Source organism: Gobio gobio (assembly GCF_949357685.1).
Source record: "Gobio gobio genome assembly, chromosome: 4".
NCBI lineage: Eukaryota > Metazoa > Chordata > Actinopteri > Cypriniformes > Gobionidae > Gobio > Gobio gobio.
In genome coordinates, this window is record NC_137100.1 from 35,445,732 (window position 1) to 35,470,427 (window position 24,696).

A 24,696-nucleotide genomic window follows, 5' to 3' on the forward strand; every position below is an offset into this window, starting at 1 on the left:
TCCTACGAGATTTCGGTGGACGCGAGAAGACCTGTCGCCGTTTCTCTTCCTCCTCTGGGTTTGTTTTCGATCGTAAATCCCGGTAGAGGATCTTCACGATATGCCAGGATCACTGACAGTGCGCATGGGCAGCTTCGGGCGGACCTTCACATTGCATTACCACCTGAGCAGATCGACATAACAGGCTGATTTGGCTTTAAAACAAATAAAACTCAACCCCGCCGTCTGAGATCTTGTAATCTAGGCCGTGTGTCTGCTTGCGTTATCGTGCATTCAGGTGAGCGGAGCGGCCTCTCCCAGCACTCATGCCATAGACGCGCGCCAGGCGCAATTACAGTTACGTTCCAGACGTCTGTTTTCTCGCCTCCTGCTTCACGAGCTCTGGGAGTTTTCCCCCTTTTCCTGAAATCGCAACAGTGGCGGCGGCCTCTGTATGCAGCCCGGGCTCAATGGCGTCGGACACCAGCGACACGGAGGAGTTTTACGATGCGGCGGAGGATGTCAACTTCAGTCCCTCACCTCACGCGTGAGTCTTATATTCAATATATAGAAAGTACATATTACATTTATCACGTCAGTTAAATGTCTGATGTCCGTGACGAATGAAGCTGCACCTGTCAAAACTGTCAACAGTTGCCCCATTGCTTGTTCATAGATTCAATGCTTCGGTACAGCCATGTAACGTTTATTATATGGATATATAAAGTCATATGACTTGCACAAGCGAACTGTCCATCTAGACAACCTTTTTGTACGGTCGAGTCTGCTGAGAGGTTTTGAAACAGCCACACGATCTCGCTGTGACACGTAGCGCTCAGGGGATGTTGCTGTTTTGGTGTTTTCACTACAACCAATTGGAGCTTTAAATGGTTAAAAGAATAGGTCACACTTCCAAACCTTTCCTATTGCCTTTCTGTGCGGAAATAAAATCATACAAGTTTGGAACAACATGAGGATATGCACATGATCACAATTTGCACTTTGTTGGAATTATGAATGTCTCTTTAGCATTTCCCCCACTTTATTAAACTCAAATTTTCTTCTAAATTAATCATTTCTTAAACGACAGTCTTGCATGTATTTAGACTAGTTTAACGGGCAGGTTATTTAGTCACAAACAAAAAAGTGTCCGAATGACTCAGGAGCCCAGTGACTCAGATTCTCAGTGTGAGCAAAAATGTAAAGACTGAAGATTCAAAAATAATTGCTCTTTTGTAAAGAACGATTCTCCATTTTATAGAAAATCCACCCACTCTTGCCATCACAGCATGGCTAGGGTCAAAGGTGTGTGTGAGTCCTGTGAGAAGACCTGTGACAGTGTCGGAAGAGTGTTTTGACAGTGTCTTCTTCATTGGTGGCTGAGGGATGTTTTAAAAATGTATGTTTGGTCACTGTGCTTATCTTTAGAGTTACTGGTTAAAAGGGCGTGTTATGAAGGTGATTGAGGGGCTTGTCTGTTCATGAATGCTGCGTCAGGCACTAGCTAGTTTTAATTAGAGTCAGGTTTCTTTATGTGTACTCAGTGCTGGGAGGAGCCCTCACAACCTCGGACTGTGTTTTTCTATACACACAACTTTATTGATGTTCACTTAATTAGAGTAAACTAGATCTCATACGGTGCTGTATCGTACGAAGACTCAAATTCCATATGTTTTGCTCAAGCATGTGAGCATGTTAAAATGCTCCGTGTGACGTATGATACCATATGTGTGGTATGAGTATGAACCCGGTGACCAGTGTTCTTGATTCTTTGTTCTTTTATTTCTTGTAGGTCACCTGCAAAGTTTGAACTTCCTCAGCCAGGGGTAAGAGTTTCTTGTTTTCTTAGTTCCTGCACTTGTATCTACCTGTGTACTATAATGTTTTTTTACTGAGCAAAACCAAAGCAATATAGCAGCATATGCCCCTGTAATTTGTGTTAAGCAGAATTGAATGCACTACAGACTTACCAGTAGCTGAAATAATAATAACATGAGCCAAAATATGTCATAAATGAACATGTAAGGTGCAGGGGATTCTTAGAATCAAAATCTGTGTTGGCCAGTGCATGGATCTTGTTTGAGTCACAAGTCTTTGCAGGGTGATGGTTTTAGCCTTTTAGTAAAGTGTTGTAGTCACATGAGTGCAGGATGGAAACATGATCTGAAGTTGATACCAAAGGTCTGAGGTTCTGCTCTAGCTCTGTTTAATCATTTAAATAAAACAGATCCTGGCCAGCAACCTCTCAACTGCTGTTATAGTATTATAAATGACCAGAGAATTCTAGAACTCCGTCTGGCTTTGCAAGCCCATGAATTATAATCTCTAAAATGTTCCTTCAGTCCTGAACAAACAAGTTGGTTTGTGGAAGGACTTCTTTAGGAAAACAGAATAAATAAAATAAACAATACATGTATTTATTATTTTTTTAAAGGTATTATTTTGTAATTATAATATAATATACTGTGCACTACTGTTAAAACGTTGGGGTTAAAAAAAGGTTTTCATGCTCATGAAGGCTGCATTTACTTGACCACAAATACAGAATAATCAGTGTTATTGTGAAATATTATTACAATATAAAATTATCTATTTTAAAAATGTATTTTTGTAATTTATTCTAGTGAAGGCAAAGCTGCTTTTCAGCAGCCATTACTCCCATCTTCACATGATCCTACAGAAATTATAAAAAGAAAATATAAGCTTTATACATTTCTTTACTGTCTCTTTTGATAAATTTAATGTCCTTGCTGAATAAAGTTTGAATTTCTTTCAGAATAAAAATAAAACTGCAAAATTTTTGCCCCCCCAGCCCACCACCTTTGAGCCGTATTGCAATATAAATGCATTTAAATAATAATAAATAAACATTTAAATAATATTTGAAATGGGAGACATTTTTTTTTCTTATTTGACTTGACATTTTTGTGTGTGTGTGTGTGTGTGTGTAAAATCTGTAAATAACCTACATGAAGGGTTGTATTAGAGAATTGGGTGGTTTTTCATATCTGCTTTTGATTGGCTGTAGGGTCCTGCAGAAAATGTGGTACAGGAAGTCACTGCTGGATTGGCTCAGCCAGAACCCCGCCATGACGATTCTCTTCAGGTGAGTTTCGGCTCTCTCTGTTTCACTTATTGGTAATTATAACAGAAGCATGCGGTGCTTTCTAGTGTATGTTTGCTGTTGGATGTCTGCCCAAAAAGCAGTCAATGTCAACAGGTCAGTTACAACCCAGCAGGAAAAACACTTAATGCAAATATTAAAACACAACTTGCTGTACAATCGTGCATTGTTAGGATGGCAAAATAAATAGCTTGGTAAATAAATGTTCACCTTTTAACAGAGAAGAGAAGACTAATATTCTGTTGACAATGTTAAAGGCTGCGCATCAAAACAAACAGAGTATTTTGTGGCAGTAAACTAAAATGCTTTAGTTTGAAAGCCTCCTAATAATTCTGGTCCTCCTAAGTATATATTGCAAGTTGGCTGGATGCCAAATTCTTGATCAATAATCGTAGACCCTGAGACCTCTGTAAGCATACACCATTATTGATGTTGTAGGGAAACACTATAAGATAGATGCCCAGGGTAAACAAAGCCTTTGTTTTGATGGACAGATGCGTTCATGCTAAAACAATTTTCGGACTGTCCCTCTTTCCAGATCATTGACAGTATTATAGAGGAGAGTCAGAAGAGTGGAGTGGAAGATCAGTTGTTGAGAGGAGAGGAGACCTGTGCAGCCTCGTCTGAAGGGGAGAAGGCAGAAGCAGAAGGCTACAGTGTTGTAGAAAACCTGGTTCCCGAGGTAGCCGAGGTGCCTCCAGTGGATCCTGATGTGACACCACATGACTCTGGTCGCACTGAGCAGCTTCCTGATGTAAGACCAAAGGAAGTGAGGTCACAGGGCATTGAGGACAGAGCACCGGATGTGGCTGGTCCCGCCCAAGCGAGTCAGGACCAGGCTATCCCACCCCCTCCTGACATTACAAGTGCTTTGGGTCAACCATCACAACCCGCCTCCCTGCCCTGTGCAGAAACTGCTGATATTCTAGAGCAAGTCCCTATGACTGATGCAGATGACCCTGGCCCTTCCAAACCTCCCAGACAGTTTACAGTGGAGCCAGACATTGTAGCTAGCACCAAGAAGCAACCGCCCTCAAGGCCACCTCCGCCCACCGGGGCTCCACCTCCTAGGCCGCCTCCCCCCTCAAGGCCCAGCTTTTCAGCTAGTAAAAAATCCCAGGAAGTGATGCGACCAGCAGGGCTAGAAGGTATGTTGTTAGAGTTTTATCTCCAAATGCTGCTCTATTACTTTTTTGATGACACATTGCCCCTATCTTTGTACCGTGAGCAACACTATAGTGAGTAACACTTCTTATTAGTATAAATTGGACTGTGAAATTTTATGCAATGACTAAAGCAATATCATGCTCTATGATTGGTCAGTCTCTGTAGAGCCAGCGGAAGAGCTGTGTGGACTGGTCAGTCCAAATGCCACAGTACGATGTATTACTAAAGAACTCCAGCACTCCCTGGACCTCGCTAGCGCCACTAGTGGCGATAAAGTAGTCACTGCACAGGTTTGAATTTAAATATAGCCATTTCAAATAATATACATTTCAGATTTCACACTTTTTAACATCATACATTTGTGTCTGTTATTTTGTATGAACAGGAAAACGAAGACCAGACATCAAATCCTAGTGGCAGCGAGACCCCTGGACCTCAAAGACCAAGATCTAACTCGGGCAGAGAGCTTACGGATGAGGTAATGTCATTCATTATAAATATATATATGTGTGTGTGTGTGTCGGAATAATTGAATAGTTATTTCTTACGAGATTTTTAGAATGCTTTTTTTAAGAATTTTTTAAGAATACTTTTCCATCAAGCCGGTTAAAATGTACAATACTGTTCACGTGCACTCTGATGTAAACAACACTACCACGCATGAGAAGCGTGGCAGAACGAGTGAGATGCGCTAAATGAAAATTAACATTCACATGAAAATACAATCGTCAGAAGTAAAAAGCTGAAGTTTGTTAGTTGTAATAGTTTGCAAGAGTACATGTATAAATACAAGGAGGCTGTAAAAGTGAACTATTGAGTTGATGAGTTTTCCTGTTCAACCTCTTTAGTTTCATTTAGCCAGTAAGATGCATAATTAAAACATATATATATATATATATATATATATATATATATATATATATATGACTGATTATCTGAAAATAAATGATTAATTATATTAGGTGGATGACTGATTGCGCGTTCATTCATTTGTTCGTTCATTCATCAGGCTTTTGATTGGTTGTTTTACCTGCAGTTTTGTTTCTTAGTGCTGCTATGAATCACTTATAGTATAACGATTATTACTCAAGGTAGTAATCTGTGTGTTTTTGTTGTACAGGAGATTCTTGCAAGTGTGATGATCAAGAATCTGGACACTGGTGAGGAGATCCCTCTGATCCAGGCAGAAGAGAAACTACCCACCGGAATCAACCCACTCACACTGCACATCATGAGGAGAACAAAGGAGTATATCTCGTAAGAGAATTGCATTTCCCATTACGCACCACCAATGGTACACTTCAACCTTAAAGGTCCTGTTCTTCGTGATCCCATTTTTCAAACTTTAGTTAGTGTGTAATGTTGCTGTTAGAGCATAAATAATACCTGTAAAATTATAAAGCTCAAAGTTCAATGCCAAGCGAGATATTTTATTTAACAGAAGTTCCCTTTCAAAGCCTACAGCGAACGGCCGGTTTGGACTACATCCCTGTACATCCTGCTTTAATGACGTCAGTAGAACAGTTTGTCGACTAACCTCCGCCCACAAGAGTATGCGAAAAAGGGGCCGTGGTCTTGTTGCTCCCGCGTGGAGAAGAGGAAGTGTTGCGTTCGGTTGCGTTCGTATAGTTTGTTTGACGCCATGTCGTCGAGACGCTGTTATTTTCATCCCGGAGTCAAGTCACCTTTGTTTGGCTTTCCCAGGGACGCTGTACTTAGAGATCATTGAGCGCATGCATCCCCGTTATGGTGAGAGGCGTGACCTTTCCGGGAACGTGCGCTCTGCGTGCCCTAAGCTGCTGTCGAATCACAACACGGGAACCGCTGGCACAATCAGAACTCGTTACGTGTTTCTGAAGGAGTTCATAGAACAGGGAAATCTTTCAAGCCGTTTTGAGGACAGTGAAAACAGCAGTATACAGATAAGTAAATTGTGTGAAAAATACTGTGTTTTTTTACACGCGAAACATGAACACATGTTATATTGCACACTGTAAACACAATCAAAGCTTCAAAAAAACACGAAAAACGGGACCTTTAAGGCCTGTTCACACGGGACGATTTTTGCGTGTGTTTATCGCCGACGTTAAACGCCTCGTGACTAAACGAAGGGGCGCCAATGTGAGCGTGCAAAACGCCAGGCGTAAAAGTGTAATTTTTTAAAGTGTCAGAAGCCTAAAGTGGCGCAGCACCACCTTGTGTACCGGGAGCGCCATCTACTGAATTTGCACGTTCACTCGGCGCATCGCCAGTGAAAATCACTTTTGAGAAAAACATCTCAAAACGCTGCCGATAAGCGCGCGATAATCGTCCCGGTGTGCACAGGCCTTAAGACATAGATACACAAGTTATCTGATTGGGCTCTATGAAAAATGTGATAAGTTTCCAAGATGTTATGAAGCCTAAGATGTCCTACTGTACCATATAATCCACAATCCATCACAGAGTTGTGGAACTCTTCTGAGCTGATTTTACATTTCATGTGTGATATCAAGGATCATTTTCCTTAAATGACTCTCTGCTTGTGCTGATGCAGTGGGGCCCTCAGGCAACAGGATTGAATCCTACCAGTAATCCGATTCGACACACTTTCATCTGCCCTCGTTTTATCAACCAGAATGAAACCTACAGACTGTTTTTCCTCTTTTGAAGGAAGAAGGCATGTAATCCTTTCTCCTCTCCCGCTCTCTTCTGGTTTGAAACCACTCAAACATGAGTGGAACATTTTGGCAGGAAGTGCTTCATAATGCTGAGCTGATAACAGTTTTGTAGTTTCTGTTAGTGTGGTTAATCTGAAACAGTTGGGTAGATGGATCTGGTCCTGGATCAGTGTTTCTCATTTCTCACTTTACATCAGGATTAAATGCAACCTAATTTTGAAAGGGGTTTAAAGAGAACTACTGTCTTGAAGCCAGCAGCTCTGAGTGTACGCTTTAGGGTGGGCTCTCACACTTTCTTTTTTCTTGGCAGAAATGATGCAGCACAGTCGGATGATGAGTCCCAGCCTGCCCTTACAGACACAGATGGAGGGAAACTGAAACAGAGAACGTAAGAGAGATGTTTATTTCTAACTTTAAAAAAATACATCATTTGAGAAAAATCATTATAATATGATGATTTGCTGCTGCTTAAGAACCATTTCTTATTATGAAATGTTGAAAACAGTTGTTCTGCTTAATATTTTTGTTTAAACAGTGATACATTCTTTTTTAGGATCCTTTGATAAATAGAAAGTTCAAAAGAACAGCATTTATTTGAAATAGAAATTGTCTAAATCATCAAAAATCATTCTATGCTGATTTGGTGCTCAAAAATGTCTTATTATTCTCAAAGTTGAAACGGTTGTGCTGCTTAATAATTCTTTGGAAACCGTAATACACTTTTGTTGAATATAAAGTTCAAACAGCATTTATTTGAAAATTAAATCTTTTGTAACTTTATAATTCTCTTTACTGTCACTTGATCAATTTAATGCATTCTTGCTGAATAAATGCATTAATTTCTTTATAAATTACTGACCCCAAACTTTTTATTTCATTATAATTACACTTCGATTCAAATGTGTATAGCTTGAGGGACCAGACACCTGTTTGTTCTTCGTCCTTCACTCAGTACACAGCTGAAGAAGTTTCTGGGCAAATCGGTGAAGAGGGCGAAGCACTTGGCAGAGGAATATGGAGAGAAAGCCGTGAATAAAGTCAAGAGCGTTCGGGATGAAGTATTCCACACAGACCAGGACGACCCATCATCCAGTGATGACGAGGGGATGCCGTACACCCGACCGGTCAAGTTTAAAGCGGCCCACAGCTTCAAAGGGCCCTTTGACTTTGACCAAATCAAAGTAGTGCAGGACCTGAGTGGAGAACACATGGTGAGGAGAGCGTGTGCGACCTTTAATGTGAACTTTAACCTATTTTGTGATTTGTGATGTATGTTAGTTAAATATTGAGTGATTTGACCACCCCTCTTCCCCTCTCTTACTCCCTTAGGGTGCCGTCTGGACAATGAAATTCTCTCATTGTGGGCGGCTGTTGGCTACAGCAGGGCAGGATAATGTGGTTCGGATTTGGGTCCTAAAAAATGCCTATGACTATTTCAACAACATGAGAATAAAATACAACACGGAAGGTAAACACACACACGTGCACAATCTTGTATATGAAGATAACTATATAAAGATTTTTATTGTATTCAAAACATGCCGTGCCTTTCCTCAAATTTTTATACTGTGGCCCCAAAAAGTATTTAGACACTTTCTGGTTGTCAGATGTTTTGAATGGACCTGTTTTGAATGAAACGCATTGCTAGAGCTAAAATTACATTTTAAAAGATGAAAGACCACTGTAGTTTAGCCCGAGGTTAAGCTTAATCTTTGTCTAGGAGGTAAACACTTCATCTGAAAATCAAAGAAAGCAGCTGGCTTTTAATGCACAGCGCTATTGTGTTGCTGCTTTCGTGGAGAATATACAAAACTTTGTGAGCTGTCTACTGCCTTCTAAAGCATCTTAACCCTCTTGAAACCTCACAAGTTACTGATTCGGTGCTGTCTACGTAGGCAGCAACTTGCTGCAGAAGTAGAACTCTGCATGGGAGGCGACACTCGCAAGAGATTTCAGTAGAGTTTGTTGTTGGCATTTTGCTAAGCTAATGGCACGATTCTCTAATAATCATAAATATACATAGCACACATAAATATTGTGTAAAATATTTTTTTAGGACTGGGTTTTCTTTTTTTAAAAGAAGTCTCTTTGGTTTCTCTCTTTCTCTCTCAGGTCGTGTGTCCCCGTCTCCCTCTCAGGAGAGTCTGTGTTCCTCTAAATCAGATACTGAAGGAGGGGTAAGGTATTTTTTCAGGTTTCTCTTTGTTTTTCAGGTTTCAGAGTTCATACTGAGTAATGACTAAAATGTCTCTCTCTTGCTTTCTCTCATTCAGTTTGGTGCTGCAGTGGAAGATGCAGACACTGAGGACAGAAATGTGCCATTCCGGCAGGTTCCTTTCTGCAAGTACAAGGGTCATACTGCTGACCTGCTGGATCTGTCCTGGTCGAAGGTGAGAGGTTATGGTCACTCCACTGAACGAATACTGTATGAAAACCCTTGTAGCGAGTTAGCTCAAAAGGGAAATATTAATAATTATCCATAACTGTAACGGTTTGTTGACATGGGAAGGAGGAGGCGGGAACCGGCAAACTTTTAACAACTTTAATAAATAAATAAACAAACTAAAAGTAATAACGGCAGCTTCCTCATGGACGACTAACTTGATGTAGCTACATTAAAATTACAATCAATCAATCAATCAATCAATCAATCAATCAATCAATCAATCAGTCAATCAATCAATCAATCAATCAATCAATCAATCAGTCGATCAATCAGTCAATCAATCAGTCAATCAGTCAATCAATCAATCAATCAGTCAATCAATCAGTCAATCAATCAATCAATCAATCAATCAATCAGTTCTTCCTGTGAACACTCAGTATTAATTATTAAGAATTAATTCTAAGCAAAGTGTATTTTTCATGGCCACAGAAAAACAATTCTTTCTTAGCATTTACAGCACTTAGAGCGTGTAACAAAATCGATCATTTAAGTTACTATTTGTTTGCAGGCAGGGAGTCAGACTCAGAACCAAACATGTATTGGTATTCTTTTAATTATTATATTGGTTAATAATCCATTGTTAGCTAATCTGTGTGCTTTGTATATGTGCATTTCTGCATTACATAATGTGGACAAATCATTTGTCAAATCAAATTGTAATATAGACGCATGCATTTTCTGTGAAGCTGCTTTGAAACGATATGTATTGTGAAAAGCGCTATACAAATAAATGTGAATTGAATTGAATTCTTGTGCACAGGTTTTAATAACTAACATAAATGCACTCACGCAAATCACATACATGGGTAAGATGGAAAGTGACAGTATGAAATACCACATCAGAACAGAGGAATGAAGCTATGGAAAAAGAGTCATTAACCATGAAAAGAACCATCAGCTTGTTATTTTCAAAGCACCTTGTTAGGAGGATTTTACTGCTTATCCTAACCCTCTGATTAGTTAAAATAGGTGATACTTGCATTGCTGTGACAGTTTAAGCAGTTTCGTAAAGTTCCTGATTTTATGGTTCTGTGAGTCGATGGTGTTGAGGTTGCAATCGATTTCTTCTGCGTTGACCAAAGATATGATCAACTTGCACGGTTAGTTTCAATTCCGTCATGGTCAAGGAATTTGCACATTGCTTGAGGTGTTGGGGCTGCCGGCCCGCGGCCGTGTGGTTGGACCGGGTTTCCGTCCCACACACGCACGGCAACCAGGAGAGGCAGGAAGAGCGCTGATGGTTTCTCAGTGCAGTGTTGGCGAAGTTGCAATTTCCTACCGAGTTGGAATGAGGAAATTTCAGTCTGACTCTGTTGGAAGAGTCCTCTCTCCTGGGTGGAGAGTGAAGACATAACAGGCTGTGGTTGAGGCCTGCTGGCGGCCAGGGGCCTCGTGGGGTCCCCCCACGCCCATTAACCAGGCTGGAGCAGCAGTAGAAAGAACAGGGAGATCTGTGCGGAGGGGGCCTTTTTAACCTCTGAAGATGGCCTCTCTTCCTAGGGGTCAGTGAGCCAATCGTGGAGGGAAAGTTTTACGATCCTTTGTCTCAAGCAGATCGTTTGCATATGTAACTGGATTTGTTGCTCATGAAGAATCTGTTATAGATTCTTGTGATAGTAATATGTTACACATGTATCGACATATATCCACAATCATTCAGATCTTCAAAGTACACCTCCATAGACACCAAACAAGGTATAGCTGAGGTGACATTAACTGCGGGTTCTGTCATAAAACATGCATAAAAACAAAATACCATACCAAAAAAACTCTACATGAGATTGTAATAATCATACACACAATGTCCTGGGGTGCATGTTAATTTATAGAACAGTTATTGTATAAATGAATGCTGGAACGTCTGTTTTAAGGGCTATAGGTTGCTTCTCACATTCTTACAAGCAATGAACTGTCTTATCAGTTGGTATCCATGGTAACTGAGGCCCTTCTGGCTCTTAGTGGTATTTTGGGGGGATGGTTCTGAATATCCCAGGGCGAGTTTTGAAGATTATTTGTTAAGTATAACAAATAATTGTGTCTGATTAATCTCAGTCGTTACACACTAATAAAGAATTAAGTGTGGAAAACATTTGAAATTCTCAATTTAATGAATTGCAATCTGACAGACTGTAATGATGTAACGATGTGCTTTTTCTGTGTAGAACTACTTCCTGTTGTCATCATCGATGGATAAGACGGTTCGTTTGTGGCATATCTCCAGGAGAGAGTGTCTCTGCTGTTTTCAGCATATAGACTTTGTTACAGCCATTGCATTTCATCCTAGGGTGAGTGTGCTGCTTGTGTACTCTTTAAAGGTTTAGTTCACCCAAAAATGAAAATTCTGTCATTAATTACTCACCCTCATGTCGTTCGACACCCGTAAGACCTCCGTTCATCTTCGGAACACAAAGGAAGATATTTTAGTTGAAATCCGATCGCTCAGAAAGGCCTCCATTGGCACAATGTACTGAACACTCTCAAGACCCATAAAAGGTACTAAAGACGTCGTTACAAAGTCCATCTCACTAAAGTGGTTCTACAATAACTTTATAAAGCAACGAGAATAGTTTTTGTGTGCAAAAAAAACCTAAATAACGACTTATATAGTGATGACCGATTTCAAAATAATGCATCATGAAGCTTCAAAGCATTATGAATCAGTGAGTCGATTCAGCGGTTTGAATTGCCAAAGTCACGTAATTTCAGCAGTTTGGCATCATGATTCGACTCGCTGATTCATAACGCTTTGAAGCTTCATGATGCATTATTTTGAAATCGGTCATCATGATATAAGTCGTTATTTAGGGTTTTTTTGCGCACAAAAACTATTCTCGTCACTTTATAAAGTTATTGTAGAACCACTGTAATGAGATGGACTTTGTAACGACGTCTTTAGTACCTTTTATGGGTCTTGAGAGTGTAACGTGCATTGTGCCAATGGAGGCCTTTCTGAGCCCTCGGATTTCTACTAAAATATCTTAATTTGTGTTCCGAAGATGAACGGAGGTCTTACGGGTGTCGAACGACATGAGGGTAAGTAATTAATGACATAATTTTCATTTTTGGGTGAACTAACCCTTTAAGATTTTTTAAATGTTTTTGAAAGAAGTTTATGCTCACCGGACTGCATTTATTAGATCAAAAATAAAGTAAAAATTGCAATATTGTGATATATTATTATACAAAAGGTATTTTAAAATGTAATTTATTCCTGTGATGGTAAAGTTCAATTTTCACCATCATTACTCCAATCGTCAGTCACATGATCATTCTAATATGATGATTTGCTGCTCAAGAAACAGTTCTTATTATTCTCAATGTTAAAACAAATATTTGTGTTAATATATTTCTCTAAAATATAATAAAACATTTTCAGGATTCTTTTGTGAATAAAACGTTCAGAACAGCATTTATTTGAAATATATTTTTTTGTAACATTATAAATGTCTTCACTGTCAATTTTGTTTAACCTATTAAACAAAACTATTAATTAAAACAAAAACTTGCTGACCCTTTGAACAGTAGTGTATAAATGTCCACTTTAGTAAGTTTGTTTGTTTTAATCAGGGTTATCATTAACTAAACTAAAACCATTAAAAACATTTTCATTTCTTGAAATAAAATAAACATTTAACTGAATATAAAAAAACCTAGATAAACAACAATTCTATGTTTTATGTAGTTTGTTGAAATAATAAAATAACTAAAACTAAATAAACAAAAATTAAAAACTAAAACTTAAAGGAACACTCCACTTTTTTTGAAAATAGGCTCATTTTACAAGTCCCCTCGAGTTAAATAGTTGAGTTTTACCGTTTTTGAATCCATTCAGCCGATCTTTGTATCTGGCGGTAGCACTTTTAGCATAGCTTAGCATACATCATTGATTCTGATCAGTCCATTAGCATCTTATTCAAAAAATGACCAAAGACACTTTTAATATTTTTCCTATTTAAAACTTGACTCTTCTACAGTTACATCGTGTGCTAAGACCAACTGAAAATGACAATTTTCTCATTTTCTACACCTATATGGCATTTTCTACACCTATATGGCTAGGAACTACTCTCTCATTCCTGCGTAATAATCGCGGATCTTCGCGGCCGTACCATGGCTGCAGCGGCACAATGATTCGTTGGTATTCTGTGAAACATGGTGGTAGTATACACCTTCGACTTACTATCACAGCCCTTTACAACACACAGAACCATGGCTAATCACACAGGTAAATCCACAACACAATTTGTCGGCTGCAAGCCTGAAACTTTCTCTGCAACTACATGAACTTAGAGCCGGTCACATTGAAAGTTACCTAGCTGAGGGCTACTCTCAGGCGCTGTAATATCATTGTGCTGCTGCAGCCATGGTACGGCCGCGAAGATCCGCGACTATTACGCAGGAATGAGAAAGTAGTTCCTAGCCATATAGGTGTAGAAAATCGCAACTTTTAATTTTCAGTTGGTCTTAGCACACGATGTAACTGTAGAAGAGTCAAGTTTTAAATAGGAAAAATATTGAAAGTGTCTTTGGTCATTTTTTTAATGAGATGCTAATGGACTGATTAGAATCAATGATGTATGCTAAGCTATGCTAAAAGTGCAACCGCCAGATACAAAGATCGGCTGAATGGATTAAAAAACGGTAAAACTCAACTATTTAACTCAAAGGGAATTGTAAAATGAGCCTATTTTCAAAAAAGTGGATTGTTCCTTTAATCAAATCTATATTGACATAAAAAAGCCAAAACAAAAAAAAAGTTCACATTAAAATGAAAACAGAAAATATAAAACTAAAATCTAATTCAAAATATTAACCAAAACTGTAATTAATATATCAGTGATTCTAAAATAACACTGGTTTTAATGCCTGTGTTTTTCTCTCAGGATGACAGGTATTTTTTGAGCGGTTCTTTGGATGGAAAGTTGCGGTTATGGAATATTCCAGATAAGAAAGTGGCACTGTGGAATGAGGTAGATGGACAGACGCGTCTGATAACAGCAGCTAACTTCTGCCAGAATGGAAAATATGCGGTTATCGGCACCTACGATGGACGCTGCATTTTCTATGACACAGAGGTGAGTGTTTTGTTCTTGTGAGCTTTTAGATGGGAACAATGATTAAAATGAAGGAACACAATGCACACAAGCATTTATATATAAATCAAACTATAACAATTAATCACTGATTTCTTCTTTCACCATGTTCTGCCCAGCGCCTTAAGTATCACACCCAAATCCATGTTCGCTCCACAAGAGGCAGGAACCGTGTGGGCCGCAAAATCACTGGTATTGAGCCGCTGCCAGGAGAGAACAAGGCAAGACACAGATGTGTTCATGAAAGAGGGAAAAGACTGCAGTTAGCTCTAAAACTTTACTTATTTGCTTCAGTATAACATTTGTCATTTATACCAAGGTGATCAAATTTAACGTTCCCTCATTCAGTCTCAGTTAATGCTAATCTCCTTTTCCTCTGCAGATCTTGGTGACGTCAAACGACTCTCGTATTCGCCTGTATGACCTCAGAGATTTGTCCCTGTCTATGAAGTACAAAGGCTATGTGAACAGCAGCAGTCAGATCAAAGCCAGCTTCAGGTGAGAGAAGCAAAACCTGAAAGACTACCTGCCCCGATATATCCATCTCTGATCTTACACTTCTACTGACAGTCGAAAAATACGAGTGAATCTCAAGGATGTCCTCTTGTTCTTGTAGTCACGACTATTCTTTCATTGTGAGCGGCTCAGAGGACAAGTATGTGTACATCTGGAGCACATATCACGACCTGAGCAAGTTCACTTCTGTGCGGAGAGACCGCAATGACTTCTGGGAAGGGATCAAAGGTAATATGATGGAACAAAAATTAATCATATACTGAGAGAAGCAGCAGTTACACAGATATTTGGCAGCCTGTCAGATTACAAGGAATTTGTGGAATGCTTGTCTGACTGAAGGTTACACAGACTGAAGGTAAATAAAACCCAAAAATTTGATTTATGGCTTAAGTGTGATTATCAAATCGCAAAGATTGTGATTTAATTCTGTTGGGACTCAGTAAATGCTGCTCCACCTGAACTCCCTGCATTTGCTCAGTGTTGGGTCACTTATAACGTGCATTTGAGAATGAAATACATACAAACCATCTTCCCAAACTTGAAATAAGCACCTATATACCAGCTATTGTCAACAAAAGAGAAGCTTTATAGGTTAGTTCACCCCAAAATGAAAATTGTTCATTTTCTCACCCTTAAGTTCTTCCAAACCTCTATGAATTTCTTTCTTCTGCTAAATGCAAAAGAAGATACTTTGAAGAATGTTGGTAACCAAACAATCGATGGACCCCATTGACTTCCATAGTATTTTTTCCATGCTTTGGAAGTCAGTGGGTTCTATCAACTGTTTGGTTACCAACATTCTTCAAAGTATCTTCTTTTGTGTTCAGCAGAAGAAAGAAATTCATACAGGTTTGGAACAACATGAGGGTGAGGAAAATGACACTATTTTCATTTTGGGGTGAACTATATCTTTAAGGGCTCCCTGCTGTTTTCCACCATCTGCATGAAATCAAAATGGACCCTATTTACTTTGTTAGCGCAAGATCTAGTCAAAATCAGAAAATTTGCTTACCCTCTTGAATGGTGGTCCATCTCTGATGATGTCATATATATTCCATTTCACAATACTGACGTCGTTGTGGACTTAACATTTAAAATGGATGAAATGCCATACAAGCAATAAATATTAGTATAATAATTTTACATTTGTACTGTAAAAATAAAATAATTATATAATTTTTCTTATATATATATATATATATATATATATATATAATTTGTTTTACAGTGAAATAAGTAATATTTCTTCACTTATTTTTTTAATATATATTTTTCTTAATTTTTTTCAATATATTTATTTAGTAGTAGTAGTAAAAACAATATTTATTATTATTATATTGATATATCATCACAAATGTTTCGGCCAAATGTGCAGCCCTATCAATCGTTATTGTATGTATTTGGGGTGTTAAATGACTTCTGCCTTATGATTTGTAGCTCATAATGCCGTGGTGACTTCTGCCATTTTTGCTCCGCATCCGGATCTCATCGTGCCTCAGGAGGCAGGGACAGAGAAGGCAGACTCAGACTGTAAGAGCGACAGCACAGACGACTCCGAGACCATCCCTTCAGGTACTGACTGTTACTATGGCAACTAGCATTGTGAAATCACAACAGTGCACTGCATGTGGTAATAGTGAACACAAGTAGCCAATTCTTATTCTTTTCTTTTCCTCAGGGGCACTGAAAACAGACCACTCTGAAGTTTTGCTCTCTGCTGATTTCACCGGAGCCATTAAAGTTTTTGTCAATGTTAAGAAATACTGAGTGCTTGTGCTGAATATGACGCCCAGAAAGTATATATAATAATTTAAAAGCTCCTCTAAGCTTTCGGACAGAGCTAAAGCAAAATCAGTGCCACTTTGCATCTAACTGAGCCCCCATTCTTTGACCAATCAGCTGCTGGAGAGTGCTCTGAGAGGCGGAGATTATAAGCCCCGCCTTATTCGCAGAGAACAGGGACCCAGGAAGTTGGAAGGCGGGGACAGTTGAGGAGCAGGGACAGACGTTACAGCTAAATGCATCTTTCTTTACCTTCCTTTCTTTTTAATTTGATTTTGTCTGGAGAAATATTGTTGTATTGTTACTGTACATGCACAAAAGGGCTTTAAATTGCACAGATCAATGATGCCATTTTAATGGATGAGTGAAACTGCAAGCCTGTATGGAGACGGAATTGATATGAGAGACACAAGTGGTCAGCCCTACACACACACACACATGCACACTTTAATTTCCCCCTCCACACTTTAACCCCAAAGTCAATGTTTCTGGAAAACAACATGAGCACTAACTAAACTCATTTCAATTTAAAAATCTTGGTCAGTGTTTTGTTGTAAAAATAATTGAACTTGATTTTTTTATGTACGACTCCATAAATAAAAAAAAAAGATTATATTAAGATTTCCCCTTGTGTTGTTTGATGTCTAGTTATGCAGCAAAAATGATTTTCACTGAGATATGCAATCTTTATAAAAAATATAATGCTTCCTTTTATATTTTACGAATATATTTTCTGGTCTTTTGTATAAAAAGTTTGAAAAACCCTGCTCTACTCAAGTATGTGAATGCAAATGTTATCAACTACGCAAGTTTGAATTTGTTGCGCATTACAACGTAACACGAGTACGAGTTGTATCCTAAATTATCTTATTTATAAGCATGTGGAAATTGATGGCTTGTGTTCTTTTTGTAAATGTGCCGAACATTTGCACATTTATTTTTTAGATTGCCCCATCTCAAAACTATTGGTCTGACCTAGGCTCTCATATATTTGACTTCGCCAATGTTGCACACTCTTTTAGATCTTACGAAGCAAATATTGTTCTTATTCAGAGCTTACTACAATCACCATTTATAGAAATCAAATGTTTATAAAACTATTGCTTTATGAAAACCTTTTATGTAATGTTCACACCGACATCTGTCCTTCCACAATTGTTTTTATTGTAAAGTTTGGAGGCGGAGGAGTCAATCTTGCAGCATTTTTTAAACACTGGATTTAAAACAAAACAGAAATAAAACAGTTTACAAAACAAAAATAAGATCTGTACAAGTTCACACTTCATCTTAGAAAAATTCAGCCAAGCCCAGGGTTGTGATTGCAGCAGCCACACAGAGGACCGTTCAGGAAACAAATGAACAGCTGTAAAACAGCCAGTCTGTAATCAAAGCATTGTGGAATAGAAACACGTTGATGTGCGTGACGAGAGCAGTCCATTCATAGGCTCCATCAGGCTGTGTTAAGAGATGACTGCAGAGGTCACAGGGTTTAAAGGGTCAGAGTTCAGTGTTTGCTCTTCTTTGTCTTTTTGTGCGAGCGATGTGGTGATCGGGACGAAGACCTCCAGGATTTGTGCTGTGGTGATGGTGATCGAGAGCGTTTTGACTTCCGTGGTGATCGAGATTTTGTTCTTCATGAAAGAAAAAGAGTGAGGATAAATTAAAGGGTTTAATGCTAAGTTAAATCCACATATACTTCTTATGGCATCATGACGTAAACAAGCACGCCACAAAGTGACAAACAATTAAATCACTGACCACAACCATCGGGGAATTTCTGTGTAGCCTCTCCTACACAGAACTCTCACTGCTTCAAAATCCAACTTCACAGAAATTAAATACACTATTGTTCAAAGTTTGGGGTCAGTAAAATGTATTTTCAAAATTAAATTGACCAAAAGTGACAGAAAAGTCATTTATAATTAGACTAAAGATTTCTTGCTGTTCTTTTAAACGTACTATTCATCAAAGAATCCTGAAAAACAGCATCACAGTTTCCACAAAAATATGAAGCAGCACATTGACATTGATGATAAAAGATCATTAGAGTGATTTCTGAAGGATCATGTGACACTGAAGACTGGAGTAATGATGCTAAAAATTCAGCTTTGCCTTCACAGGAATAAATTACACTTATACCTATAATATTTTCATATAGAAAACAGTTTTAAAATCTAATAATATATATATTTTTTACTGTATTTTTTTATTAAATAAATGCAGCCTTGGTGAGCATAAGAGACATCTTTCAAAAACATGAAACATCTGACCAACCCCAGACTTTTAAACGGTAGTGCATGTTCTGATTGGCTGTAAATGTTTTTAGATTTTAGTGTGGACAGACAAATTGTCGCTGTGAATGACGCTATTATTATTTTTGAATAAGGGGACTTATTTGATAATCATAATTAACAATAAACACAAAGTGTGTGTGTGTGAGATGAGTGCATACCTCTCTCTCCTCTCTTCTTTGTCTCGACTCCTTCCTCTGTCCTCACTCTTTCTACTTTTCTCTTTATCCCGTGTTTTACTCCTGTCTTCTCCTTTATCTCTCCGCTCATCTTTTTTGGACCGGTCTTTCTGTTTCTGTGAATATTTGTCTTTCTTTTCCTGGTCGTCCTTGTCAAACTCCTAAAGAAGGAGGGACAAAAAGAAAAGGAACAAAATATTGAGTGAGTTTAAAGCAAAAGAGTTAGTTTTTTTTCCAAAAATCATTATAGGTGCCATCAGCATAAGTATAAGACATATTTTAAGATATGTCAGTGCAAGTTATTTTCACAAAGGGTTAGTTGACTAAAAACTGGACAAGGTTGACTAAATATGATAAAAACTCAAAGTACATTTGACAGAACTAAGACGACATTTAAAAATAAGTGACAAAAATGAACACATATGAAAGACATAGGCTATAACTTTTTCTGTCGTCTTTATCTCAGAGTTTTGTAGTGGAGTCATCTAACAGTCCCGTCTAAGGATAGCATGCATCTCATAGAATTTCATGGCAGGTAATCTTTGAAATTTTGCAACCTTTCAAACCTATTTCTGCTAGATTAAAATATTTTATACTGTCAAATGTATATTATGTGGAGTGTGGCCTATTGTGTCACCAAAATTTGATTCCACATACACATTTAAATGCTTAGCACACTATGTATTTATGAAAATGTTAGTATTTCAGCAAAACTAAACAATTCTTCATTCCTGTTATTCCTTTTTTTATAGTTGTAATATTGCACACATTATCAGAGAAAAAGGTTCTTGGCTCATACAGCTATCCACTGTAATTATGACAGTGGATTCCACACACTTAACTGTAAAATACACAAAACTACAAACAGTTGCTTTAAGTTAAATATGTTGTACCAGAATTCTCTGCATTTGCATCTATAATATATGTACACTTTGCTGATATCAAGGTCAAATGAGAAAATGTACCATCAAAAAATGTCTTGCGGCTGGAATGCACTAAACAACTTTTGGCCAGATTTTTGCCCCTATTGTGGAGGTCTGGAGGAATTGACACTAGTTTCTGAAAGTCGGAGCCTGTCTTCACATTTGAGTTAACAGATTTTGCAGAAAACTGGATAGAGTTCAGACTACTAATCCATCCAATTAATGATATCAAACATGTTTGATATTTTGAGCTGATTTTAGAACACACATTGTTTTTGTTTATGTATGATGCCTAGTGTTTTAAAATTTGTGATTTTAAAAATCGTGTAGTGCATTCCAACCTTTAGTGTGATGATATGTTTTGTATCACTATAGTACAATACAACTGGTACACTGTACTTAAAAATCAGCACCACAATTATCTGTTATAATTTTTTTAACCCTGTATCCTGTTATTGCAGTTGATTATGTTTGAGAGTTGTGTGTACCTTCTGCAGCAGTCTGTTTCTGTAGTGTTGAACTTGCTGTTGGAGAGTAATACTGGACTTCTTCTGCCGCTTACCCGACTCCAACTCATCCTGGAAATTCATCACCTTCACCTGCAATGTGCACACACACACACACTTTTATAGTGTTTGGCAGCACAGTTAGCTTTAGAGCTACGTCTGTCTGTGAGTGTGTGGGAGTGAGAGAGCGAGACATGAAATACTGAGTGAGTGACTAACCTCCAGTTCACGGAGACGTGTCCTTTTGCCTTCAGACAGCTCAAAGTTTTTCAGAGAACTCTTAAACTCTGCCCCCTCATACCTGCTGGGGCTGTCAGCTTCATCACTGCTGATATCAGAATCACCATCGTTCTCCTTTAGGCCACTGCATGACAAAGAGAGGGCAGGGAACAATGAGGTAACCAAAACTGGTGTATTTTCTATTTTCAAATATTTCAATATTTCAAAATATCTTCATAAATCAATGTATATAGCCTAAACAACTTTGCAAACGTGATGCATAAGTAAACACTTTAGCCAGGTAATGTTTAGTGGATAGTTCACACAAATAAGGTAATAAAAAAAAGCATGTGACTTCATGAGGCTGTTAAAATGATCCAATCATGTGAAAAAAATGAATCATCCACTCATCACAGAGAAGAATATATAAATTTAACATCCTCCGACAGGCTCTTACCTTGAATTAATCTCAGTGTCTGAGTCATTCTTGGCTGAAAGAATGAAAAGAACAGTTTGAATGGATATTAGTCTGGGAAAAGCAGTTCATAAAAAAAAGGGGTGAAAATGGTCATGCATTATTCTTTGTGTTGTGATTGTACCTGAGGATTCTGAATCCACCTTCTCCCACTTGGACAGTGCGACAGTGGGTAAAGTCTTATCTGAGCCGTCATCAACTGGATCAGACATAAAAACAAGCACAGAAAGGAAATGGAGTTAACTTAAAAATCAATGATATAACAAAAGCAATATGAATATTGTATATTTTGTGTACACTTTCACTGTTCAGATGAGGAAGTAGGCCACAACTAAGCATCAATAACATCATACAATAAAATTGTTACTCACAATATTGTAATGAACAGGATAAACATCTAAAGACCTCAGCGCCTGACTACTTACATGGCACACCATCAATATCATCTATTGAGTTTCCTAGGGGAACACCGTCAATGTCGTCAACTGGTACTCCATCTATAGAGGTTGGATCCCAGATCATAGGCGACCCATCAAGGTCATCAAGGGGAGTACCATCAAGTTCAACTCTGTCTAAAGGAACACCATCCAACGGCGCTCCATCCAGATCAGGCGATTCGGGCTAGTGAACAGGTAGGCAAATAAAAATTATACATTAAAAAATCTATAAATAAACTGTATATGATCTGTATAGGGTTCTATCTATTGGCCATAGCTCACCTCTGCTCTCTCAATGACTTCCTCTCCAGGTTTAATGAGTCCCAGGAATATATTCTGCAGTTGGATCAGGAAGGTGTCTGGATAAACTGCCCAGTCCTCCCACGCACGAAAACATCCCATGATCCTTTGCTGCAGAAAGAGCGAAATGTAAGAGAGAATTGTAGTTGGGGAGCGGGATCGCAGATCTCTGCAGGGGAGGAGATCAAGACAGATGAAGTGCTAGAACAGACCGTTCCCACCTTAAACTGCTCTGCCTGAAGTCGAGCCTGGATGTTCCGATATGCTTCACTGATGTCTCCAAATATCTGAGGCAGCTTTGTCTCAAAACTATCACACAATAAAAAGAAAACACTTTTCTTTAGAGACAACATTCAACTTATGATGTAACTGAAGTAGCGACAGATCTTTTCTTCCATACTGTGACGTACATTCAAGTGAAACAAAGAAGAAGAAAAAAAAGTTAAAGTGTAGTGGGGACTTCAATCCACTGGTTGTCGATTGAATGTAAATTTGCTGTTGATCGCAAGAAAGGGGTTGGACTAAAGTTGACTAAATGATTGGAGAAGTCCGGTATACGTGATCAAAGAGAAGTTTGTTGTTCCACCAGAAAATATGACATTTTCATTCAAAAAAATAAACGAATCACGCATGGATGAATGGTTCGCAATAAGATCAATAACATACATTTAGAAAATAGTTTCCATTTAATGCCAACTTTAGGACAAAAATCTTAATCATGTCAATGCTATAGTTTCAAAACTATTTCAAAGGCGCTTAAAAAAAGTACAAAAACAATCAAGAAAAACATAACATACCAAACAAACATTTTGCACAACTGACTCACAATTTGCGGTAATATGACGCATTGGCCACTTTGGCACAGGAGTTGTAAAGGATGTCAGATATCAGGTAAAGTCTGGCGATCTGCAATACACAAGACATCAGACAAAAATGTCCAAAAGTGTGAAGAAGAGCTATGCAACAAACACCAGCTGTGAACTCCAACTGTGTCTTTGTACTATTGTAGAAGTGTGTACCTTCTTCTGCAGTGGTGTGTGCGCTATAGCCAGAGATTCAGTGATGCAGGAGACAACCTCCTCAGCAGCCTCCGCTCTCTCTAGGCAGAACAGCATTGCATCACCGATTTCATCTCTGCGAGGAGTCAGCCCTCTCAGCAGGGCTTCCAACCGCTCTCTGTGCCTGAGACATAACACATACATTCAACATGTACATGCATTACAGGGCCAAAAGAATGTGGGCACCTAAACACTACAGGCCCATGTGCATTTTATTTCAAAGGAAAAATGTGCAAAAGAAAAGCGAGACAGCCTACTACATCTATTTTTGGAACACATCCTTACTCTGCCTTCAGTTGCCCTTTCTTTGGCTCTTCCTCTTGTGTGGGGAAGGAGATCTCTTCTATTTCCTCATCGCCATGGAGATATGGGTTAAGGAGAGGGGGCTTCCAAAGAGAGCCGCCCCTAAACATTCTGAAAGGGGACGTTCTCCATTTATTTGGGTTTTCTCCCTGAGAGAAGGACAGATAGAGAGTGTGAAATGTATAGCAGTTTTCATATAGATATGCAAATGTGGCATGATTTACGTCGTGCCTGGTGTTGCATTACCTTTGAGAGTAAGACTCATTTACCTGTAAAATGGAGTAGAGCTTCCATCTGTAGTACACATGCTCCTGACTCTTATTATCAAACAAAAACCTGCAACATTAACCAGACCAGGGTTGGATATGGCATTCAGACGTTAGAAAATATTTGACCAAAAATGTGAATTAAATTAAAGTTCTATTCTGTATTATTTACTCACCCTCATGTTCTAACCTGAATAACTGTCTTTCTTCCATGGAGCACAAAAAGAGATATTTAGCAGAATGTCCATGTTGCTCTTTTCCACAACAAAAGTGAATGGTGGGTGACATCAATGATGCCAGATGTTATTGGTTCTCATAAAATTGAAATACGTGCAAATTCAAATTGTACAAATGAGACGGTAAACATTTCTAAACTTCAATATCATGTGGCTTTGAAAGACTTATATAGCGCACAAGTCATATAAACTGCTTTGCGTCATCCTATTACCATTCACACTGTATGAAAAAGAGAAGCATGAACATCCTGCCTAATGTCTCCTTTTGTGTTTTATGGTAAAAAGAAAGTCATACTGTTTCAAAGACATGAGGGCGAGTAAATGACAATTTAAATTTTTTGTGTGAAAGGTGAAGATGATGAACAGATACAAAACAATGCAAGCTATCCAAGTATAATAAAATATAAAATATTTTATAACAAGCAGAATACTCCTCGCATACCTGAAGTCTGGGTTGCTCTTTTCCCGGCTCATGATGATGGCTTCAAACATGGGACCCTCTCTTACCACAAACTCAATCATTCTGTGTATTAAGCCCAGCAGGTTCCTATCAGCCACAAAAGAGATGGATGAGAGAGTGAACAAGGGCACTCTCTTCTCTTCTCAACTTTCTCAAACACTCCATATAGTCCTTACAGCCTTACCATGTCAGTTCTATCTTTTTCTTCTTTCATTTTCACTGTCTGGCAGTTTGAAACTTGTATTTTGCTCTGAATTTTCTGTCCACTCCAAATCA

The 24,696-nt window shown here is 38.4% G+C and overlaps 3 protein-coding genes across 5 annotated transcripts in view; 2 read left to right on the forward strand and 1 right to left on the reverse strand.

Moving 5' to 3' along the window:
- wdr44 (WD repeat domain 44) lies at positions 1-18,051 on the forward strand. Its single transcript, XM_079816224.1, has 19 exons — positions 1-526; positions 1,772-1,805; positions 3,008-3,085; positions 3,642-4,251; positions 4,427-4,560; positions 4,656-4,748; positions 5,391-5,527; positions 7,241-7,318; positions 7,883-8,141; positions 8,260-8,398; positions 9,043-9,107; positions 9,204-9,320; positions 11,539-11,661; positions 14,260-14,451; positions 14,589-14,690; positions 14,852-14,967; positions 15,086-15,213; positions 16,423-16,557; positions 16,664-18,051. Exons 1-19 carry the CDS (start codon positions 450-452, stop codon positions 16,750-16,752), a joined length of 2,706 nt encoding a protein of 901 aa, XP_079672350.1. The 5' UTR covers positions 1-449; the 3' UTR covers positions 16,753-18,051.
- The window catches only part of LOC307124756 (uncharacterized protein), a gene marked incomplete at its 3' end in the record, with an annotated part of 457,096 nt that overhangs the window by 400,637 nt on the left and 31,763 nt on the right, over positions 1-24,696 (forward strand). The window lies entirely within an intron of this gene.
- The window catches only part of LOC307125953 (U2 snRNP-associated SURP motif-containing protein), a 14,669-nt gene continuing 7,882 nt past the window's right edge, over positions 17,910-24,696 (reverse strand). For all 3 annotated transcript variants that reach the window (XM_079816222.1, XM_079816223.1, XM_079816221.1), the window contains exons 11-24: positions 24,403-24,507; positions 23,728-23,794; positions 23,441-23,607; positions 23,117-23,279; positions 22,924-23,003; positions 22,319-22,406; positions 22,080-22,208; positions 21,786-21,981; positions 21,485-21,559; positions 21,343-21,376; positions 20,886-21,030; positions 20,649-20,759; positions 19,220-19,398; positions 17,910-18,398 (exon numbers count right to left, since the gene is read on the reverse strand). In XM_079816222.1, the coding sequence (XP_079672348.1) occupies positions 18,272-18,398; positions 19,220-19,398; positions 20,649-20,759; positions 20,886-21,030; positions 21,343-21,376; positions 21,485-21,559; positions 21,786-21,981; positions 22,080-22,208; positions 22,319-22,406; positions 22,924-23,003; positions 23,117-23,279; positions 23,441-23,607; positions 23,728-23,794; positions 24,403-24,507 (1,666 nt within the window). In that variant the 3' untranslated portion in view covers positions 17,910-18,271. The remainder of the gene's footprint in view (positions 18,399-19,219; positions 19,399-20,648; positions 20,760-20,885; positions 21,031-21,342; positions 21,377-21,484; positions 21,560-21,785; positions 21,982-22,079; positions 22,209-22,318; positions 22,407-22,923; positions 23,004-23,116; positions 23,280-23,440; positions 23,608-23,727; positions 23,795-24,402; positions 24,508-24,696) is intronic.

Excerpts from the sequence above, each read along its gene's own strand:
- wdr44 (XM_079816224.1), top strand. The coding sequence starts at position 450 with ATGGCGTCGGACACCAGCGACACGGAGGAGTTTTACGATGCGGCGGAG. Across the intron at positions 4,252-4,426 it reads GCGACCAGCAGGGCTAGAAG|TCTCTGTAGAGCCAGCGGAA; the intron begins GTATGTTGTTAG and ends ATGATTGGTCAG. Across the intron at positions 8,399-9,042 it reads AATAAAATACAACACGGAAG|GTCGTGTGTCCCCGTCTCCC; the intron begins GTAAACACACAC and ends TTTCTCTCTCAG.